Here is a 20,277-nt window from a genome sequence, read left to right on the forward strand (position 1 = left end):
AGTGTAAATGAAACTCAACATTAGAGAAACTCATACTTGCATGAATTCTGAGGGACCCTTCATCCTACCATTTTGTTTCTGGAAGTATTTGAGAGACTGTATCTCTTCTGAGAAGCTCTTGCTTAATTGCACTCTAATAGGACAGGGTCATTATGAGCCTCACCCTGGATCATTCTTGAGGTTCAAGAATCATTCAGATTAATTATAATTATTTATATTTTCATTCAGGATAAAATTTGAAAGAAAATTATTAACATGTGCAATGATGTTGGGGGTCTTTCATACTACATTTTAGGAATGAAGCATTGGATCATATAGAACGCCAGTATTCAGTGAGACAAGACATTGGTATAAACTGTAATTACTGCTTCAGAGGTATAAAAAGTATTTAAAAAGGAAGAAGGAGTTCCATCATGGCGCAGTGGAAATGAATCCAAATAGGAACCATGAGGTTGTGGGTTCGATCCCTGGCCTTGCTCAGTGGGTTACGGATCCAGCGTTGCCGTGAGCTATGGTATAGCTTGCAGATATGGCTCAGATCTGGCATTGCTGTGGCTGTGGCGTAGGCTAGCAGCTGTTGCTCTGAATCAACCCCTGGCCTAGGAACCTCCATATGCCATGGGTGTGGCCCTAAAAAGACAAAAGACAAAAAATAAAAAGTAAGAAAATAAAAAGGAAGAACTGCAGATTTTGACTGAAAATAAAGATGGGCTTCAAAGAGGAGGCAGCTTCAATCAGGACCACGAAGGATGGATATGATTTCACTGGAAGGAACAGGGTCCCAGGCAGTGTGACCAGAGGTCCAGGAGGATGAAACAACAGTTCACACAAGGCAGACAGGAGTCCAGTGTGGCCAGAACTTAGCACTTTTATGGGGAGAGATGGGAAGTGAGGTTGGGGTGGGTTGAGGCTGAGTTCTGAGTTTTATTTACAGTAAATTTCAATACGAGAATTCCTGAGGAAGCTATGAATTTTAAAGCAAATTGTAAGCAAGCATGAGGATATTATAAAAGCATCAACCCAGAAAGCATGTTTGACATGTAACTTCTGCTAACAGAAAATGAAATATGTGAAGAGCTTTCCTTTCAAAGAATCTTATCAGCTTCCTCCCCCTAATAATCTGCCATCAGCCAGTTACACACCCCTCAGCCAATGAATGGTCACTTGTAAATATCAGAGCTTTCGAACTCACAGGAGACCAGTATTTTGATTATCCTCTTCTGAATCAATGAGTCTGCAGGCATTCTCAAGCATTGGTGGTGGGTACTGATTGAATCCTCCTATTGAGAGACAAAAGGTATAGTTAGATTTTTGAACTAGAAATTGTGTTTGCTAGGGGAAGAGAATCCCAACAGGAATCTTCTTTTTAAAAAACTAAGGTATAGTTGATTTACAATATTGTACCACAACAGGAATCTTATTGAAGCAATAATGTCACTAAAATATTTCAGCACGATTTGGCTGGTGCGAAAAAAGAAAACTAGTAACAACTAGAAATATCATTCAGAATTTGATCTTAGAGTGTTTTGCAGCCAAAGAACTACCAGGATCAAGGAAACGGACTTAAATTGTTCATTTAAGGGTTAATTGTGATGCGGAGGCACTTGATTTCCATGTGCTCAGGCTAACATAATCTAAGGGAAGTTTTACTCTGATTCGATAATGCTTTTTCACTCAGACTTATGCTAATAGCTCAAACAAAGAAAAAGTAATATTTTATTACCTGGTGCAATTTCTGTGCTTCTGCATCAATTAACACTGATTTTCCAGGAGGAATATAATCACATTAAAGATTTTAGCTTACTGACCTAAATAATATGTCCTTTACCCTTTCCTACTGTTGTCCTATAAACTGTGGAATATTGAGAAGTATATATTTTCCTTCTCATTCTGGAAAATAAATTGTTTTTAGTGAAAGGAGATCTTTGACCATTGAGTGATCAAATACTCCATGAAAACATCTCACAGAATGTTTATGGTTTTATAACAATCATATTTCTTTGGTTCTAAGATGAACACTTTTTTCTATTTCTCTGAAAATGAGACGATGCCTTGTAGTCAATTGCAGTTGACATTTGCTGTTTTGAGGCAGGAATTGTGGTGCCATTGTTATCACCTATGCATGTGGTAACAACAAACATTCCAGCATAGAATTGGGGGCAGTAGTTTAGAAAAAATTCCCATTAGTATTGATAGAGGAAGGTTTTAACCTCTACAAACCAAGTGCTTATGGGAAGGCAGAAAATTGGAGGGTTAAACAGTGCCAAAAGGCAGCATTTAACAACATTGCTCAGGCAGAAATCAACATGATAATGTGAGAAAAAAAGAATGAATATATGTATGTGTAACTGGGTCACCATGCTGTACGATAGAAAAAAATAAATAAAATGTAAAAAAAAAAAAATAAGCTAGCTCTAATAGTTGCAAAGTCTAACTTAAGAGCCCAGCAAAACCAGCTTTGGTTTTTTTCAACAGAGTCTTATTAAAGCATTGCATCATTATCAATCTTGATGGCAAAAGAATAACATTGCACAGAAAAGATGGCTATCAAAGACTCTGAGTTAAGAAAGAGCTTACAAGAGTCCAATTCTGTATAAGAAGTTTTAGGAATGCCTTAAGCAGTCTATTTCACACATATTAATAAAATTGTACATATTTTATGTATTCATAAGAGTGACACATCATAGTCTGTCTAAAAGAACTTTTTGATTATCATAAAATACAAACTTCTGACGAGAAAGTTGGTATCAACATTTAACTGGAAGTACTTTTTCTTTCTTTTTACAAAATACAATGGTGCATTATAAACGGAGGGCATTTAGAGTTAAAGAAATAACGTGGTATTCCCAAAGGGGCAATTATTGGACTCTTCAACTGAATATGAGTTGTAGGAGAACAGTGAAGTTCCTTTTGCAATGAAGAGTGAATGTTCAAGACATTGTCACTATGGTGGTATTGGAGGTTCCTTGAATATCAGAGCAACTTTGGAATTCTAGGCTTGTGGAACTGGTTCCAGTTGAACCTAACTCTAAGCTTGTCAGATTGCCAGAAAGAATAGATTCAGCTCTGATCTGTGGGATCCTCTAGGGCAGGGTTTCTCAACCTCAGTGCTGTTGACATTTTGTACTGGATCATTCCTTCCTGCGGGGGGGAAGGGAAGAGGGAGGCATCCTGTGCACAGAGGATATTTAGCAGCATCCCTGGTCTCTACCCACTAGAAACTAGTAGTTATCCTCTCCTTCAGTTGTGACAACCAAAAATGTCTCCAGGAGTTCCCGTCGTGGCTCAGTGGTTAACGAATCCGACTAGGAACCATGAGGTTGCGGGTTCGATCCCTGGCCTTGCTCAGTGGGTTAAGGATCTGGCATTGCTGTGAGCTGTGGTGTAGGTTGCAGATGCGGCTTGGATCCTGCATTGCTGTGGCTCTAGCGTAGGTTGGTGGCTACAGCTCCGATTCGACCCCTAGCCTGGGAACCTCCATATGCCGCAGGAGCGGCCCAAGAAATGGCAAAAAAAAAAATGTCTCCAGACATCTCCAGATGTCATCTGGGGGGGCAAAATCATCCCTAGTGGAGAACCACTGCTCTATAAAGAGTGTTTCTCAAATCACTGGCAGTGAGGGACAAGGCATTTTTATTTCTAGTCCTTTTCAGACTGATACTTTTGGTTTATATCTTGTTCAATAAGACAGAGTCCACTGTTCATACCCTTGTATGATGTGGCAACGTCAAAGTTCTTTAAAAGTTTCTAGATGTGGAGTTACCATTGTGCTCAGTGGTTTAAGGATCTGACATTGTGAGGAGGCAGATTTGATTCCTGGCTTAGCTTAGTGGGTTAAGGATTGCCACAAGCTGTGGCGTAGGTCACAGATGTGGCTTGGATCCATTGTTGCCTTGGCTGTGGCATAGGCCTCAGCTGCAGCTTTGATTCAACCCCGAGTCTGGGAACTTCCATAAGCTGCAGGTGTGGCCACTTAATAAAAAATTTCTAGATGCTTACCCTCAATTTCTGTCCTTCTTTACTGATCAGTTTATGGTCTAAGACCAGTCCAATGGGTAACACCTTGTAGATGAACTACAATGAATGGCCTAGAACCTTGCTACCCAAAGTGTGATCTATGAACCAGAAACACTGACATCACTGAGGAGGTTGTTAGAAACACAGAATCTCAGGCTCCCCTCTATACATTCTGAGTCAGAATCTGCATTTTAGCAAGATTTCTGTGGGGTCCACACCCTTAGTCTCTTTGGGAATAGTAGAGGATGGCACCCTCACCCTCATGCAGATCTCCAGGGTGTGCCAACCCTGGAAATAAACCAAGAATAGTAGGGAAGGTTTTTATTTAAATGCTCTTCCTGGAGACTACCTAAGAGCTGCTAGAATTTCTCTAAGTTGAGTGAGTGTGGTCCAGGAGACCTTCAGTCACTCTGTGCTTTCTAGTGCTGAGACACTAATGTCTGGCTAAGAGATACTCTATCATGAAAAAAGGTCTCACTGTAGACTTTCCTGGTGGCTCAGCATGTTAAGGATCTGGTGTTGTCATTACTGTATTGTTGGCTCGATACCCGGTCCAGGACCTTCCATATGTTGCAGGTGCGGCCAAAAATAAAAAGAAGTAAAGAAAAAGATCTCACTGCACTGTGATCAAACTGTAAATGGCATAATCAAGACGTGTCCTGTTCCTGTCCCCATTTTACCATCTAAATCATATGTTTGGGTTACCTATAGATACAAAGATATGTTAGGTTATCAATACTATTAACAAACACTACTTTATTAAAAACAAAACAGAAAAACAAAATAATGACTTACGTCTAACTGAGTATACAAATGGCTTTAAAAACTTCACAATATAATCCAGATTTGGTTTATGAATTCTCCCAAGCTGTATCAGATGGTGATCAAGTGGATAGCTGGCTAGTTCCTCCATGTCCCCCTCTTGTGTAGAGCCCAGGGAAATCACAAATATGACATAGCCTTGACACTTGGCCCTCAGAGCCATCTTCTTTAAGAATTCCTTTCTCTCATGGTTTTCTCCAGCAGAGACCACAAAGATGACCCTGTGTTTTCTCAGGTTGGGTGTTCCTGGGAAGAGATTCTCCATGGTCCACAGTAGGGCATGGCCAATGGTGGCTTCTCCATTTAGCTGTTGGAGGTCATTCTGAATGTGGTTCTTCATTAGAACTTGATTGTCATAAGTTGTAAACTCAAACTCTGTTTTTATTGCATCCTTCTTTCTCCTATCCCAAGGAGAATAGCTCAACAAAGCAATCCTATCACCAGAGTCGGAGATTAAAGGGTATGAAGCAATGTCAAAGTTATCAAGCATTGAGCTCACCAAGGCTTTCACATTCTTAAACTCATCACTTGCTATATTCCGAGAATTATCTAAGAGAAAGGCTACATCCATATATGTATCTTCAGGTAAGGAAATCTTTTTGCTGCAGGCATTTGGAAAACATTTATCTGAAAACACATAGAGACTCATCATTGGCCCAATGTCAACATAAAAAGACAGTGTTGTTTGAGATTTTCAAGTAATAAGGGACTGATTACCAAGAATTAATATAAAAATCTGATCAATACCTCTTCAATTTTACGTCATTAAAATTAATAAGGAATTTTCAACATCCCCATAATTTCTGTGGCCATTAGCAGTTAATTTGGGAACATCTTTGATGAAATCAGATGTAAGTAGCATGTACACTGAAGTCTACAAGTCCTGTCCATACCCGTTTAGAAAATATTTTTAATATTTTAGAGATTTTTGATACAAACTATCAAACTGTCCCCAAGAAAAGCCAAATCAATTGGGATAATCTTCTAAATCAATGTTCGCATTCTGTGGAAACTTCAAACATTACAGAGATTGAAATCCTGACAGATGGTGTTGAAAGACTGAAAAAATTAAAATAGAATCTACAATCCAAAATAGAAATATTTGAGAAATCCAGATTTAATAACTCACCCAAAGGACACTTAAGTGTTTCAATACAATAAGTTCTTCTCATTAGCCTTACCATAGCAAAGGGTACAGCGCCGAAGTTTTTCTAACGGTTCATATTCTCCATTTAGAGGAACAGGAAGCACTTGAAATGTCCCAGTGTTGTCAAACTGGATCAAAAAAAGAAGTATATGCTTACTTGCTCATTTTCTTTAGTCATCATCAGGAATGCACTGTGCACCCACTGTAAGATTTGAAAAACACCTAACTAATCATCATCATCTTGCATTATAGCCCACTGCACTAATTAGTGCATTTTCATGTGTGCACACACACCCACCCCAACACACACAGACATACTCTATCCCACTTTTATCCTAAACATAACCCAAAGAAGCATATAGAACAGGTATCAGCATCTCCATTTTACAATGAGAAAATTGCCACAAGATTCACCCACTGGGGCAAGTCTCACTTCCAAACCTGCAATTCTATACTGAACTTTTATATGCATCTGATATGTACCAGCTGATTATGTACTATACATAAGCTTCTGAAGTTGGATCCTGCAGAAATTTTACATTCATAGGTTTCCTTTGGTCCCTTTTAAGCAGTGATTCTATTTCCATCCCAATCACACCATCCAGAAGAAGGCACATCTTTTCCATGTCAAGTGGTTTTCCCCAATCACAAAACCAAACACTTTGATTATAATGAAAGAAATCTATTATTCCCAGGTGAAGAGCTCTCTCAGTCCACAAAGATGCTCATGGTTGAGCTCCTTCTTCCTTGGGAAATTAAAAGTTTAGAAAAGCCACACCCTCCATTTTTCTGTAAAGTACCAAGTAAGTATTTGGAAATATTTACAATCATTCTAGCCTTATAGTTTGAAAGTATCTAATACATTCCTGCTCTCTGCTTTTATGAAACTGAATGCTTTGGGTGTTACTTTGTATTTCACCTTTTTGATCCCCAGGTAAAGATTAAATGTTGACTTGGTAAATAAAGGAAATTTTTTCACAGTAGTAAGCCACATGCTCTTTAATGAATTAATTCGTTCACTCACTCATTCATTCATTGTATTTACTGAATGTCTACAATGTAATATAGGTACTGTTCTAGGTGCTGGGAATACCGAAGTGAAGAAAACAGATAAAATCCCTATCTTATATTCCAATGGGGGGACATGCACCATAACAAAACAGATAAATAAAATTTTAGTTGGAAGGTAATTATTTTTATATAAAATACCTCAACTTCCTACAATACTTTCTGTCAGGATCTACTGTGACTCTCCCTGTGACTATTTCCAAAAAAATTCATAGATGTATTATGAACACATTGATTCTCTTCCTGTTATAGAGGGCTTTTCTCTTTACAGCAGAAATATATATATTTGTATCAAAATAGACACTTATGGCATTTTCATTGTAGCTCAGCAGGTTAAAGACCCAACATTGTCTCTGTGAGAAGTCCCTCAAACTCTCTGGGTCTCAGTTTCCCAATTTTTAAATGGAGGGACATGCATTCACTTCAGAGGGTTGGAGAATGCTTGCCTGTGTATGTAAGGTTCTCGGGACAGTGCCTGGTGCTCAGCAGAAGCTGAGCAAAGATTGCTGCTATTACTGATTGACCACTGTGGTTATTAGAAACTGAATTTCCTGGACACTAGCAATAATACAGCTGTGAAAACCGCAAAAGACGTCAAGAGGCCACACCTCTCCCCCTACTCACAGGATCCTCATTTTGTCAGTACTAACACCACCTTCAAAATAAAGATGTTGCCAAGGGAAGAACTTACCCCAAAAGCCTCATCAAGGAAAACTCTTTCATTAAAAGCAAAGACTGCAGGACTGATGTCCAGGGCACTAAACTCCATGGTGGCTGTGATGATGGACGAACTACTGGTAGCTTGTCCATTGCTAAAAAACACAGCAACTCTCTGCACATTGGGTCCTGAAAATGTCCGCTTGAAGATATTCCGGGCCACAAACCTCATCGCATTACCCATATCTCGGACTTCTCCGGAGTTCTGATATTTTATTTGGGAAAGAAGCTGAAGGAGCTGCTTCTTGCTACGGTAGTCGGACCCACGGATGAGGTAGCTGGTGCCTGAGTTGTAGGAAACCACGACAACTCTTGCTCCCACAGGGCAGTTATTTTCCCAGATGTGAAGGTCATTGACAATAGAAGTGATGATGTCCCTCGTTTCATTAAATCTCTGCTCTGTGATATCGTAGGACTGGTCCAGAGCAAATACTAGCTCCGTTGGATACACTGGACACTTTTCTACAAAAACAAGAAGCAGAAGTATTATGTCGTTTCACTGGATCAAAAGCCTTTCCCATTCCCTTTGCTCCAGTGAGACAGGTTGACTCTGAGATCTGAGAAAATGCAAGTGTTTCCTAACATAAGCTCTAGAACCAGAGGAACTCAGAGGTAGGGAAGGAAAGGACTCTGCTCTGTTAGCTGGAAGGTGTTACCTGAATACAGAGCAGTCATATTTGGCAACGTAGCACCCAGAGTCCACTGCCCATCACCAGTCCACTGTTTAAAAAGAGGGATGGGAGTTCCCACTGCGGCTTACTGGCCTAAGAATCCAGCTAGTACCCATGAGGATGCAGGTTCTATCCCTGGCCTTGTTCATTGGGTTAAAGGATCCAGTGTTGCTGTGGTTGTGGCATAGGCCAGCAGCTGCAGCTCAGATTAGACCCCTTGTCTCAGAACTTCCATATGCTGCAGGTGCGGCCATTAAAAAAAAAAGCAAAACAAATAAAAAGAGGGATAGGTTCAGCTGTAAACTGTGGCAGAATCTGGAAAGAAAAATAGTGTAAAGGGGCTGTGGGTTGGCATTTTACTGTCAGATCCGTACATGACATTTACAATAATAGTCATACTAAGTGTCCGCACAGAAGGAAGAAGTCTCTTTTCCCTGAGGGTGAGTGTTTCTCTTCCTTTTTTTTTTTTCCTTTGTGAACGGCATCTGCTGGCCTACACCACAACCACAGCAACACTGGATCCTTTAACCCGCTGAGCAAGGCCAGGGATCGAACCTATATTCTCATGGGTACTAGCTGGATTCTTAACCCAGTAAGCCACAATGGTAACTCCTATCCCTCTTTTTAAACAGCGGACTGATGATGGGCGGTGGGGTCCAGGTGTTATATTATGTTTCCTTTCCTTTTTTTTTTCTTTCCTTTCCTTTCCTTTTTTTTTTCTTTTTAATTTGAAAAATTTACTTTTTCAAATAAAAAAAACTTTGATCACGTGCACAGCATGTGGAAGTTCCTGGGCCAGGGGTCAAACCCCTGTGTGCCACAGCAGCAACTCCAGCTGCTGCAGTTAGTAACACTAGATCCTTAACTTGCTGCATCACAAGAGAACTCCTTTGCCAATTTATTTTTATTCTTTTAATTTATTGAAGTCTAGTTTATTACAGTGTTGTATTAATTTCAGGTGTACAGCAACGTGATTCAGTTACATATACGTACAGATCTATTTTTTTCAGATTCTTTTCCTTTATAGGTTATTACAAAATATTGAGTAGAGTTCCCTGTGCTATACAGCAAGTCCTTCTTGGTTATCTGTTTTATATATAGTAGTGTGTATATAGACTTGTCAGAATATAGGAATTATTTCGGCAAGAAACATAATATGGTAAGAAAACTCACCTTCCCAACAAGCTATAAAAAGGAGAGAGAGAAAGACAGTCTGTTACATTTTTGGAACACAGACTAAAAATAATCCAGAAACAAAAATTTCAACAAAGCTTAATATCCTGTTTGACTCTAATTGCAAAGGAGGCTAATTCCTAATTAAAGGAAGCAAAAGTTAAAGGACAGAGGGCAGATCAGATTGTATCAACTTGTGAACCTCCCTGACCTTTCATCCTTGCAAGCCATGGCCAGCAGACCTTAGCAGAATTCTGGTTAAATGCTGAATCACTGATCTCTTATTTTAGTAGCCAAACAGATGAGCCTCTGATTAAATGGGAAGCTAGCTAAAATTCAATTTGTTTTGTTTCTCTTCTTATAGTCTTCTGAGAGTCATTCAACAAGACAGGGCTAAAATATGGGGTCTTATATTCTTCCCTGATGAACACCCCAAGAACACCCTATTTTTCTGCAGAACTATGGGGATTTCTAAATGAATATGCTCTCTGCTAAAAATAATAATAATCATACAGTTCCTGTGTTTAAGGGACCTCGTGTCCTGGTGGAGGAGGGACCCCAGCCCCAGCCCCAGGACCTTCTCCTAAGCATCTGGCTTCTCCAAGTGATTTACTTGGTAAGTGTGAGATAAATCAGGGGGCAATTTTGGTAAATCTTTAAGAAAGCACAGGCCTGACAATTGGCATGTTCATTTTATTCAATTCCTAGGAAGCAAATGAATCACTCGGATACAATAAAAGATTTTACCACTGCTGGCAACAAATTGGCCATCCGCCCTCTGACCATAGCACATGCCCACCCTCGCATCGACTCTGCTAACATTTTTCTTCATCTTTATCTTGCCAAGATGCTGAGATGCTGACTGCCAGAAGAGAGCACAAATAGCCCATGGCCTCCTCTGCATCTCAAGGCCTGAAATAGATCCCTCTCTTTTTTTTCTGACTAAGGACTCTCATTTGTTACTCTCCATCCCAGCTGTGAGGCTGGAAGCACAGGCTCTAGAAACAGATGCATTTGTCTGGGTTTCAGTCTGGCAAAGCTGGGTGGCTTTGGGGAAACAACTTGATTTCTTTCAGTGGATTTCTTTCTTTATTCCTGAAAATCCTCTTTATCATACCTCTCTTTCCAAAACCCTAATAATTTGGGCCCTCCTGTTTTATTCCCAATCACCCCTTTTGCTCCCCTTTCTCCCCAGCCTCTAGATCTATTTTCTTCTAGGGGAAGGTCCCACCCATCAGCCGAGAGCCCAGACCCTCATCCCAGCAGCTGGAGCTGCTTTAGGGTTGAAGAACAAACATGGTGGGGCAGGAGTCCAAGCTTGCAGGGCCTTTGAGGTGTCACCTATCAAGGGAGGCCATCTGAATTAGCTCCAAAGGCCTGTCACCTAAACCCCCATCTCAGTTCTGCCTTCTGGAGCTCTGTGCTCTCTGATTAGCACCCTGTCTGGTTACATTCTCCCCCAGCCCCCTAATCTCTTGGCTAACTCCTTTCAGGCAGTGTTAGAAAATGCCCTTCAAATACCAAATCCCCGAGGTGGGTATTCACCTCCCCATCCCTCCCACCTCCTGTGTCTTCTTTCACTTAGATCACATGCTCCTTGCCCTACAATGGCTCTTCCCCCATCCTCTCTCTGGGGTCCCAGGCTATTTCTCACCCCTTTTCTGTTATGGAGAGCCTGTCACTTCTCAAGCGCCACCTTTCACATGGGTCCGCTCCCTTGGATTTTCTCTCCATTGGCTTCTTCCTGCTCCTTTCCAAGTTGTCCACATATGGGGGACCTCCTCATCTCCACAAAGGCCACTTTTCACTCTTTTTGCTAAAGCATCTCCTTGGGTACATACCATGGATTTCCATTTCTGTCTCTAGCTTCACATCCTTGACTATAAGGACTATAAGACTCAGGAAGTGACTCCAGCTTCCTGGGTCTCTTCCCCTGGTCTTCACTTTCTGGGAGCCCATTTCATTAGCTACCTGTAGGTCATTTCATTTTAGGGTCTGCACATCATTCACTTGTCTCTAAAATGTTTAAACTTGGAGTTTCCGTCGTGGCTCAGTGGTAAACGAATCCGACTAGGAACCATGAGTTTGCAGGTTCGATCCTTGGCCTTGCTCAGTTGGTTAAGGATCCAGCGATGCCGTGAGCTGTGGTGTAGGTCGCAGATGCGGCTCAGATCTGGCGTTGCTGTGGCTCTGGCATGGGCCAGTGGCTACAGCTCCGATTCGACCCCCAGCCTGAGAATCTCCATATGCCACGGGAGCGGCCTAAGAACTGGCAAAAAGATAAATAAATAAATAATAAAATGTTTAAACTCATCATCTCTTTCTACTAATCAATTTCCTTCACAATTCCTCCTCTGCCTCCTCGCAGAGGAGTGGTACCAAACCTCTTCACCTCTGATCTCACAGTTGTTGTAAACTTGTTTTTGTTGTTGGCCTTTCCTGGCCATATGTTTGCAATGACTACACTTTTTTAATCCAATCTCCTTCAGTGAATCTCTCTGATTTTCCCATTTTATATTCTTCTGACTGTGATTGTATGAGCATCATTATGAACCACAATGCAAACACAAAGAAAGACAAATCAGCTAAAATCCTACCACCCTAACACAATACATGGTTATATTTTTCCAATTTCTCATCTAGCATTGGTTTCTATAAAAATAGAGTTGATTTAATTTTTTGCTTTTTAATGACAATATTTTTCATATTCAGATTGAGTCTTCATAAAAACCACATCCGCTTAATATTTTATTGGAAGATGATGCACCACAACTTAATTATTCTTTAAGTGTAAACAATCCACATGTGTAGTCATTTTTCTCTAAAGAAGACTATTTCAACAACCATCTTATAATTTTTTCCTTTATTTCCTTAGGATAAATTTTCAGAAATGAAATCATTGGGTATTTTCTACCTTGTTTTCCCTTTAATCATAACAACGAAAGACAACATCTCTCCTTGTTGACCCTACTTTATTCCTTTGCCGAAACTACTATCTCTTTCTTAATTTATTTTATTGACATATAGTTGATTTACATGTTAATTTCTGCTATACTGCAAAGTGACTCTGTTATACATATTCTATTTCATATTCTTTTCCATTATGGTTTATCACAGGATATTGAATATGATTCCCTGTGCTATACAGTAGGACCCTGTTGCTTCTCCATCCTATACATAATAGTTTGTCAGAACCACAAGTCTGTTCTCTGTGAGCTGTGAAACTCCTCTCTTGCTACTTCTCATCACTTCCCTATAACCAGATTCAATGACCTCCATCCATGGAGCCTTCATTAACTAAGCAGTCAACCAACTCCAAACCCCTATGTTCATCTTTTTTACATCACACCCTCCAGGCCTCTGTACATAATTGTTACACTAGCATCAGCTGATTCACACATCTTTTGAGTTGGTCACTAATTATTGCCCACAAGTCATGTTTTCTCTCCCTCTAGGAATCATACCTCCTGAGCTAAGGTATATGTCTTTCCCTCCCACCTTTCTTGTGAGCTGATACTCACAGCAGGCCTGCTGCTGAGGACATACGGCTTCTCCACCAGTGAGTGCAACCTACTGATTCTGCATCTCCATACCACCTTAATTCTAAGTGCCCTCGCCAAACACTGATGCTCTGTGACACAGATACTCACGACTATGGTTCCGCATGAACTGGATTAGGTCACATTGCTGTACATGAAAAAGGAGAGAGAAAAAAGGAAACATGAGCTCCAAGTGCCATGTTAATTTCCCAGTGCACTGGTTGAATTTTCTTTCATGAATAAGGAGATACATACGGAATATATTGGCTGCCCTGCCATGCCTTTAGGGCCCTAGGAAAACAAGAACAGAGCAAGTTATTGGTATGTGAATTGGAGTTGTCAGCTCTTTCCCCCACACACCAAGCATTGTAAACCATTTGGTTTCAGTGTTTGATCAATTAAACTAATCTCTATCTAGACTGAACTGAATTACTTTTCTAGGTTGACAAGAAGAAGCAAAAGTATTTCTTCAAGATATCTGTATTGAAGATAGAACATTTAGAAGGCATTGCTTCTAAGAAAACTTAAAATATAAACAGCAGGCTTTCAAAAGAGTAGCATGAAGGAGAGACATTTACTGAAGTAGATTTAAAATGCTGGCAACAGCACACAGCATCGACATATGTGAAAAAACAGAGACGATTATATAACAAAATGGACTTTACACAGAAGAAGAGCGTACACACTAAACTCATAAATTGTGAAAGGTTATGGATCACAGGAGTACAGATAATTGGGTGAGATGAGTCAGGGAAGGCTCTTAAAAACAGCTGCTTTCTTAGTAGTGTGGGCTTTTCTCTTTTCCTTTCTTACTTCCTTTTATGAGGAACAGGTTTCTTGGCAATTGGTTCTCAATGTGTTTGCATGTATGAATCCCTTTGAGCAGCTGATGAAAGCTAGGATGCTGGCTTCAGAAATTACTATCACTTGCTCACAATCACTGTACAATTTCACTGACCCTGCCGCAAGCCCACCTGGGGATGTCAGGGTATGGACCTCTGTTCTAAATGACAACAGGGACATCTGTCCATCGATCCATCTATCCATCTGCCCACCCATCTGCCCATCCATCTGTCCATCCATCTATCCATCCATCTACATATCCATCCACCCACCCATCCACCCATCTATTCATCTATTCATCCATCCCTCCATCCATCCAACCATTAATCTGTCCATCCATCCACCTATCCATCTCTCTACCTATACATCAACCCACCCACTTATTCATCTATCCATCCAACCATCCTTCCACCTATGCACCTATCAATCCACCCACCCATCCATCCATCTACCTACATCTCCACCCACTCATCCACCCATCTATTCATCCATCTGTCCATCCATCCATCCACCTATCCATCCACCCACCCATCTATCCATCTATCCATCCATCTATCCATACATCCACCTATTTACCCACCCAACTATTCACCTATCTGCCCACCCATCCATCCATCTGTCCATCCTTCTATCCATCCAACGAATAAACAGTTGAATGTCTGCAGAATGCTGAGGTGCCCCACTGTGTGCTGCTGGTGTTGACAAGAACTGTTGTCATACCTATGATTCTACCCACTGAGGGCATATTTCCTTCCTGACCTAAATCAGGAAATTATGCAACTTACTAAAGGATGCAGTCTTCCTTTTACAAGTTACAGTAAAAAACAGAAAGAATGCATTGTCATTTAAACAGAAAGGGGAATAGTTTTTGGCTAATAAGTATAGAGTAGGCAGCCCATATCCTACAGAAGGTCGGAACTGTGTTCCAAAAAATGAGTTTAAGAATAACTTCAAGGAGTTCCCATTGTGGCTCAGTGGTTAACGAATCCAACTAGGAACCATGAGGTTGTGGGTTGGATCCCTGTCCTCGCTCAGTGGGTTAAGGATCCAGTGTTGCCGTGAGCTGTGGTGTAGGTCGCAGACGTGGCTCAGATCTGGCGTTGTTGTGGCTCTGGCATAGGCCAGCAGCTACAGCTCCGATTAGACCCCTAGCCTAGGAACCTCCATATGCTGCAAGTGTGGCACTAAAAAAAGACCAAAAAAAAAAAGTAAAAAAGAATAACTTCAAGCAGTAGTTCCCACCGTGGCTCAGCAGAAATGAATCTGACTACTATCCATGAGGACGCAGGTTCACTCCCTGCCCTCACTCAGTGGGTTAAGGATCCAGGGTTGCTGTGAGCTGTGGTGTAGGTTGCAGACATGGCTAGGATCTGGCCTGGCTGTGGGTGTGGCATAGGCCAGCAGCTACAACTCCGATTCAACCCCTAGCCTGGGAACTTCCATATGCCATGGTGTGGCCCTAAAAAGACAAAAAAAAAAAAAGATACTTCAAGCAATTTCTTATGTACATACTGAGGCTCATAGGCCTAAGAAAGAGAAGCCAGTTTACCAGACCAGCTGGGCCAAGCACAAACAGAAGATGTGGGACCGCCACCCGCCCCCGCCAGAGAGAGCTTTAGAATCTGGACAGGTGACAAATCCAGAAAAGTCCAGATTGACTCAGATATTCCCCCTACATGACTAAGAATAGTTGCCAGTTCCCTAATGCAAAAGAAAGAAAAGATTGGATCAGAGTATCTTTTACAGTTAGTTAATTCTCGTTCTGTTATAGCTTCAGTCTTCTACAAAATGTCCATGTTTTTATTTTCTTCGTGAAGCCCAAGTTAAAGAACCCCTTCAGGTAATTGGAAAACACTCACAAAGCACAAAACCAGAGAAGCAGTTTCTGCTCTCCTTATACAATGTTCATGCACCTCTTACACAAAACACAGGTGCTGGCAACACTTAGTTCTCACCTGACTGTTCTCTTTAGGGAAGAGAGACATGTCAAGAAGTCATTACAATAACACAAAAGGCACACAAATAGAGATACTGATATCTCCTCAGTGGGAGGTGTGCTCAGCTCTGCCCAGAAGCGCTTCTGAGGTACCATTTCTCTTGTAACAGAACCACAGTGGAAAGTTGAATTTTTTTTACCCCCAAATCTCTCTAGATACTGAATTGTGAGGTCAGGAAGGCTACCAAGAGTGGTTTGGGAAACTGTCAACTTGATGAAATTTATGTAATCCCATGCCTATTTGCCCATTTTTTTAACTTTAGTTAAAAAAAAAAAAAAACCAAAACAGTAGTCATGGCTAATATTTGCATGGGACTTTATAGTTTACAAAGACTCTTCTTATTTGATTATCTGATTCTCACAGCTACCTTCAGAGGTGGTTAGCACAGGGCATGTCACCCCCATTTTAGAGGGAAACTAAGAGACCCAGGGATTGGTCCAGGGGTACTCAAGTAGCAAGAAGCAGAGTCTGGACTCGGTGCTTCTGACTTCAAATTCTGTGCCCATTCTAATGAGCATCCTAGGAACCAGCACACACTGCTTACTCGTGTGTATAAGTATACTTACTCTCCGTCCAGGAGGGCCTTGGGGTCCTTTAGAGCCTTCTTCACCTTTCAAGCCTACAGTGACCTGCAGGTAGGACTACACATGAGTTTCCACATCCTCTCTCCATATAATCAGCTTTAATGAGACTTTATCATTTACAAAAAAAATATTTTTAGGAAAAGCAACTATTAATCAAGTCAAGCAAATTCCTGACTTGTAATATAAATAACCATTCTTTTTTCCCCACAGAACTAAGACAAACATTTACTTTTCCAATAGTTCATTGTTAGTGTATAGAAACACAACTGACTCTTATATTTGATTTTGTATCCTGAAACTTTACTGAATTTGCTTATTCTAAAAGTTTTGTTTTGCTTTGTTTTTGTTTGTTTGTTGTTTTTTAGTGAAGTCTGTCTACAAGATCATACCATCTGCAAATAGACACTTTGACTTCTTCCTTTCCAGTCTGAATGACTTTTCTTTTTATTGCCTATTGCTCTAGCTAGGACTTCTATTAGTACATTGAATAGTGAGAACAGACACCTTTGTCTTGTTCCTGGTCTTGGCAGGAAAGCTTTTAACCTTTCACTGTTGAATTGTGGGTTTGTCAAATATGGCCTTTATTATGTTGAGGTATGTACCTCTATATCCAATTTGTTAATAGTTTTTGTATTGAAAGAATGTTGAATTTTGTCATGTTTTCTCAGCATTTATTAAAATGATTATATGATTTCTATCTTCTATTTTATATAGCTATTCTCAGTTGTTGGTAATTATCCATTTACCTCTTAGCCTCTTCATTTAGAGACATACTTTGCTCTGGCACTGCCAGTGCACTTAAATCTAAATTAGTTGTAAGCTAGAATTAGTGCTAAAAAAAAGAAAATATGCCAGAGCACTTGGAGATCTAATAAAAACCTGCCATCTGCAAAGGATCAAATAAGAAAAATATTAGATAAAGACATCATTCCCATATCTCAAGGCAATGGATATGAATGCTAATGAAATTTACCCAGCCAGATGTCATGTATCTGCTGAACTGCATCTCTTTCATGCTGGTAATGACCATTGATACTACACCCAAACTTTAAAATGAAAGGATGCTTGTCTCAGCACTTTGTTTTTAAATAAGTATAACACTGCACTCTGCATTTGGCTAATTAGAAGATCTCAACAGCTTTCCTTGGAATGAATACCCCAGGAGACCTTGGCACTGGCAAGTGGAATTGTCAGAAAATGCTCCAGGACACAGCAAGAAGATGTCAGTTTCATCTTCACCCACAGAGTCAATATTCTGAGCTTTAATATGTGCCTTAGAAAAGACTGGAGGACCATGGCATTTCTTGGAACAGTTATCAATCCGTAAATATTTAAAATAGTTCAGATTCATGGAACCACAACATTTTAGAGCCAAAGGTGACCTTTGGTTTCATTAAGTTCAATACAAAGATATGTTGAATATCACACAGCTAGGAAGAGTCATTTCGGATGATCCTGAGATGCATCAACAGTCCTTGTTTATAATTACAACATAAAAGCCAGAGTCTTCCAAAGAAACACTTATTACTTCTGGGATTATAGGCAACTTACTGTTAATCCTCTAAATCCTTTGGGTCCAGGCCCCCCAGGAATTCCAGGATCACCAACATCTCCCTAGAGATTCAGATATAAGAAATCAAGATGTTAAAATACTTGCTATGGAAGGATAAAAATAATTCTCTCTAAACCAAAACCTAATTGATCTTAAAACAATATTATATATTAAACATTAAATGTCATCTCATCTTGTCATTTGGAACTAAGTCATTTATATACTTAGATATCTTTCAAACTATTTTAATTTTATAAGAACAAATATTTATGCAGAAACGTCAGTGCAATGGCTATCCAATCAGTTACTAAAAATACTTATAGAAAAATGCTTGAAAATCAAGGAAGGAGTTCCCGTCGTGGCGCAGTGGTTAACGAATCTGACTAGGAACCATGAGGTTGCGGGTTTGGTCCCTGCCCTTGCTCAGTGGGTTAACGATCCGGCGTTGCCGTGAGCTGTGGTGTAGGTTGCAGACGCGGCTCGGATCCCGTGTTGCTGTGGCTCTGGTGTAGGCCGGTGGCTACAGCTCCGATTTGACCCCTAGCCTGGGAACCTCCATATGCCGCGGGAGCGGCCCAAGAAATAGCAACAACAGCAACAACAACAAAAGACAAAAAAAAAAAAAGAAAATCAAGGAAAATATATGGTGTATTGACTCCATAAAATACTAAATAATGAACTACTTCCTAAATTCATGAATCATTTACAAACAAGTTAAAGGTAAAAAAAAATTATTCTGACTTTGGTCAGAAACTAATGTAGCACTTATCAATATGCTAATTTCATTTATCTGTAAATTGAAATATGCTAATTTTATCTCTTTATCAGCAAATTAGAAAATTGGTCCTTTACAATGAGAACTCCTGTCCTAACAATTGTTTATACCATCCCTTCTTGCACCCTTCTCCACCTAAGGAAAGAATGTCTTTTGGTAATTCATCAATTAAAAGCACTTTTAAGGAGACTCAAAAATTGGCTATTTTCCTATACTGTAGCTGATTTGATTTGCTTAGACATTTTGGTTTTTTTAATTTATATTTTCTATTTAAATTTAAGCATCAACATCAGAAGATACTCTTCTAGGCAGGATACTTTTGATTTAAAGAAAGAAATTTTTTAAATTGATGTACAGTTAATCTACTAATGTTGTGTTAGTTTCAGGTGTATAGCAAAGTTATTCAGTTTTATATACATATATATTATATATATATGTATTTCTTCTTGCACTTTCCCCTTATAGATTATTGCAAAATATTGAGTATGGTTTCTTTTTCTATACAGCAGGTCCTTGTTGGTTATCTATTTTTATATATAGTAGTGTGTATATTTTAATCCCAAACTCCTAATGTATCCTTTTCCTCTTTCCTCTTTGGTAACCATACATTTTGTTTTCTATGTCTGTGGGTTTATTTCTGTTTTGTAAGTTAATTTGTAAGGATATTTTTTAAAAAAAGAAATCTTATTACAGAGTTCCAGTGTATAAAACAGATATAACCTGGGCTGCTCTGGTTGAAATGGAAGGTATGTCTGGACATGGAGCTTGGAGGTAGATTTCAGGCTGGTGGGCAGTGAGGAATTCTATAAGATGTTTGACTAAGAGAGTAACATAATTAAGCTACACTTTGAAAAAACATCAAGTGACAGTAGAGTTTGGGATTAACTAAAACAGGGAGAAATTGGAAATAGGAGACCAGCAAGACTATTAGAATCTTTCAGGAAAGAGGAAGTGAAAGCCATGATAATTAAGGGCAAAGAGTGATAGCAGAAGCCAAGAGTTTTGCATGAGATCATCAAGGTAGAAAAATCAAGAAGAGGACAAAGAAGTACACTTGAGAACCTACCCAGAGGTAGGATTTTAAGACAGACATCAGGAGATAAAGGACATATTTTCCAGCTTAAAAGTTCATAGAGGTTAAACATGGCCCTTTCTTCATGAAGCTCAGGCAGACCAATTGTCTTGCTTTTTTTTCCCCCCTATTCCATTCAGATCCATAGACTTATCTCAATTCTCAAGTGGAAGGTCAAGATCATGGTAACTTCAGAACAAGTATATGTGCACAATACCTTTTGCCCCATATCTCCAGGGAATCCTCTTGGGCCCTGTAATTTTCAGCAAAGAATATAAATAAATCAATACACCATTTCTG

At 39.8% G+C, this 20,277-nt stretch overlaps 1 protein-coding gene across 1 annotated transcript in view; it reads right to left on the bottom strand.

The window, feature by feature from the left end:
- COL6A5 (collagen type VI alpha 5 chain) overlaps window positions 1-20,277 on the bottom strand; it is an 84,183-nt gene that overhangs the window by 37,914 nt on the left and 25,992 nt on the right. Inside the window, exons 20-29 of the mRNA XM_047768394.1 lie at window positions 20,195-20,230; window positions 18,130-18,192; window positions 16,561-16,623; window positions 13,410-13,445; window positions 13,266-13,302; window positions 9,616-9,627; window positions 7,746-8,233; window positions 6,021-6,114; window positions 4,813-5,466; window positions 1,193-1,280 (exon numbers count right to left, since the gene is read on the bottom strand). Of these exons, the coding sequence (XP_047624350.1) occupies window positions 1,193-1,280; window positions 4,813-5,466; window positions 6,021-6,114; window positions 7,746-8,233; window positions 9,616-9,627; window positions 13,266-13,302; window positions 13,410-13,445; window positions 16,561-16,623; window positions 18,130-18,192; window positions 20,195-20,230 (1,571 nt within the window). The remainder of the gene's footprint in view (window positions 1-1,192; window positions 1,281-4,812; window positions 5,467-6,020; window positions 6,115-7,745; window positions 8,234-9,615; window positions 9,628-13,265; window positions 13,303-13,409; window positions 13,446-16,560; window positions 16,624-18,129; window positions 18,193-20,194; window positions 20,231-20,277) is intronic.

The sequence above is a fragment of the Phacochoerus africanus genome, chromosome 1, assembly GCF_016906955.1.
Source record: "Phacochoerus africanus isolate WHEZ1 chromosome 1, ROS_Pafr_v1, whole genome shotgun sequence".
Lineage (NCBI taxonomy): Eukaryota > Metazoa > Chordata > Mammalia > Artiodactyla > Suidae > Phacochoerus > Phacochoerus africanus.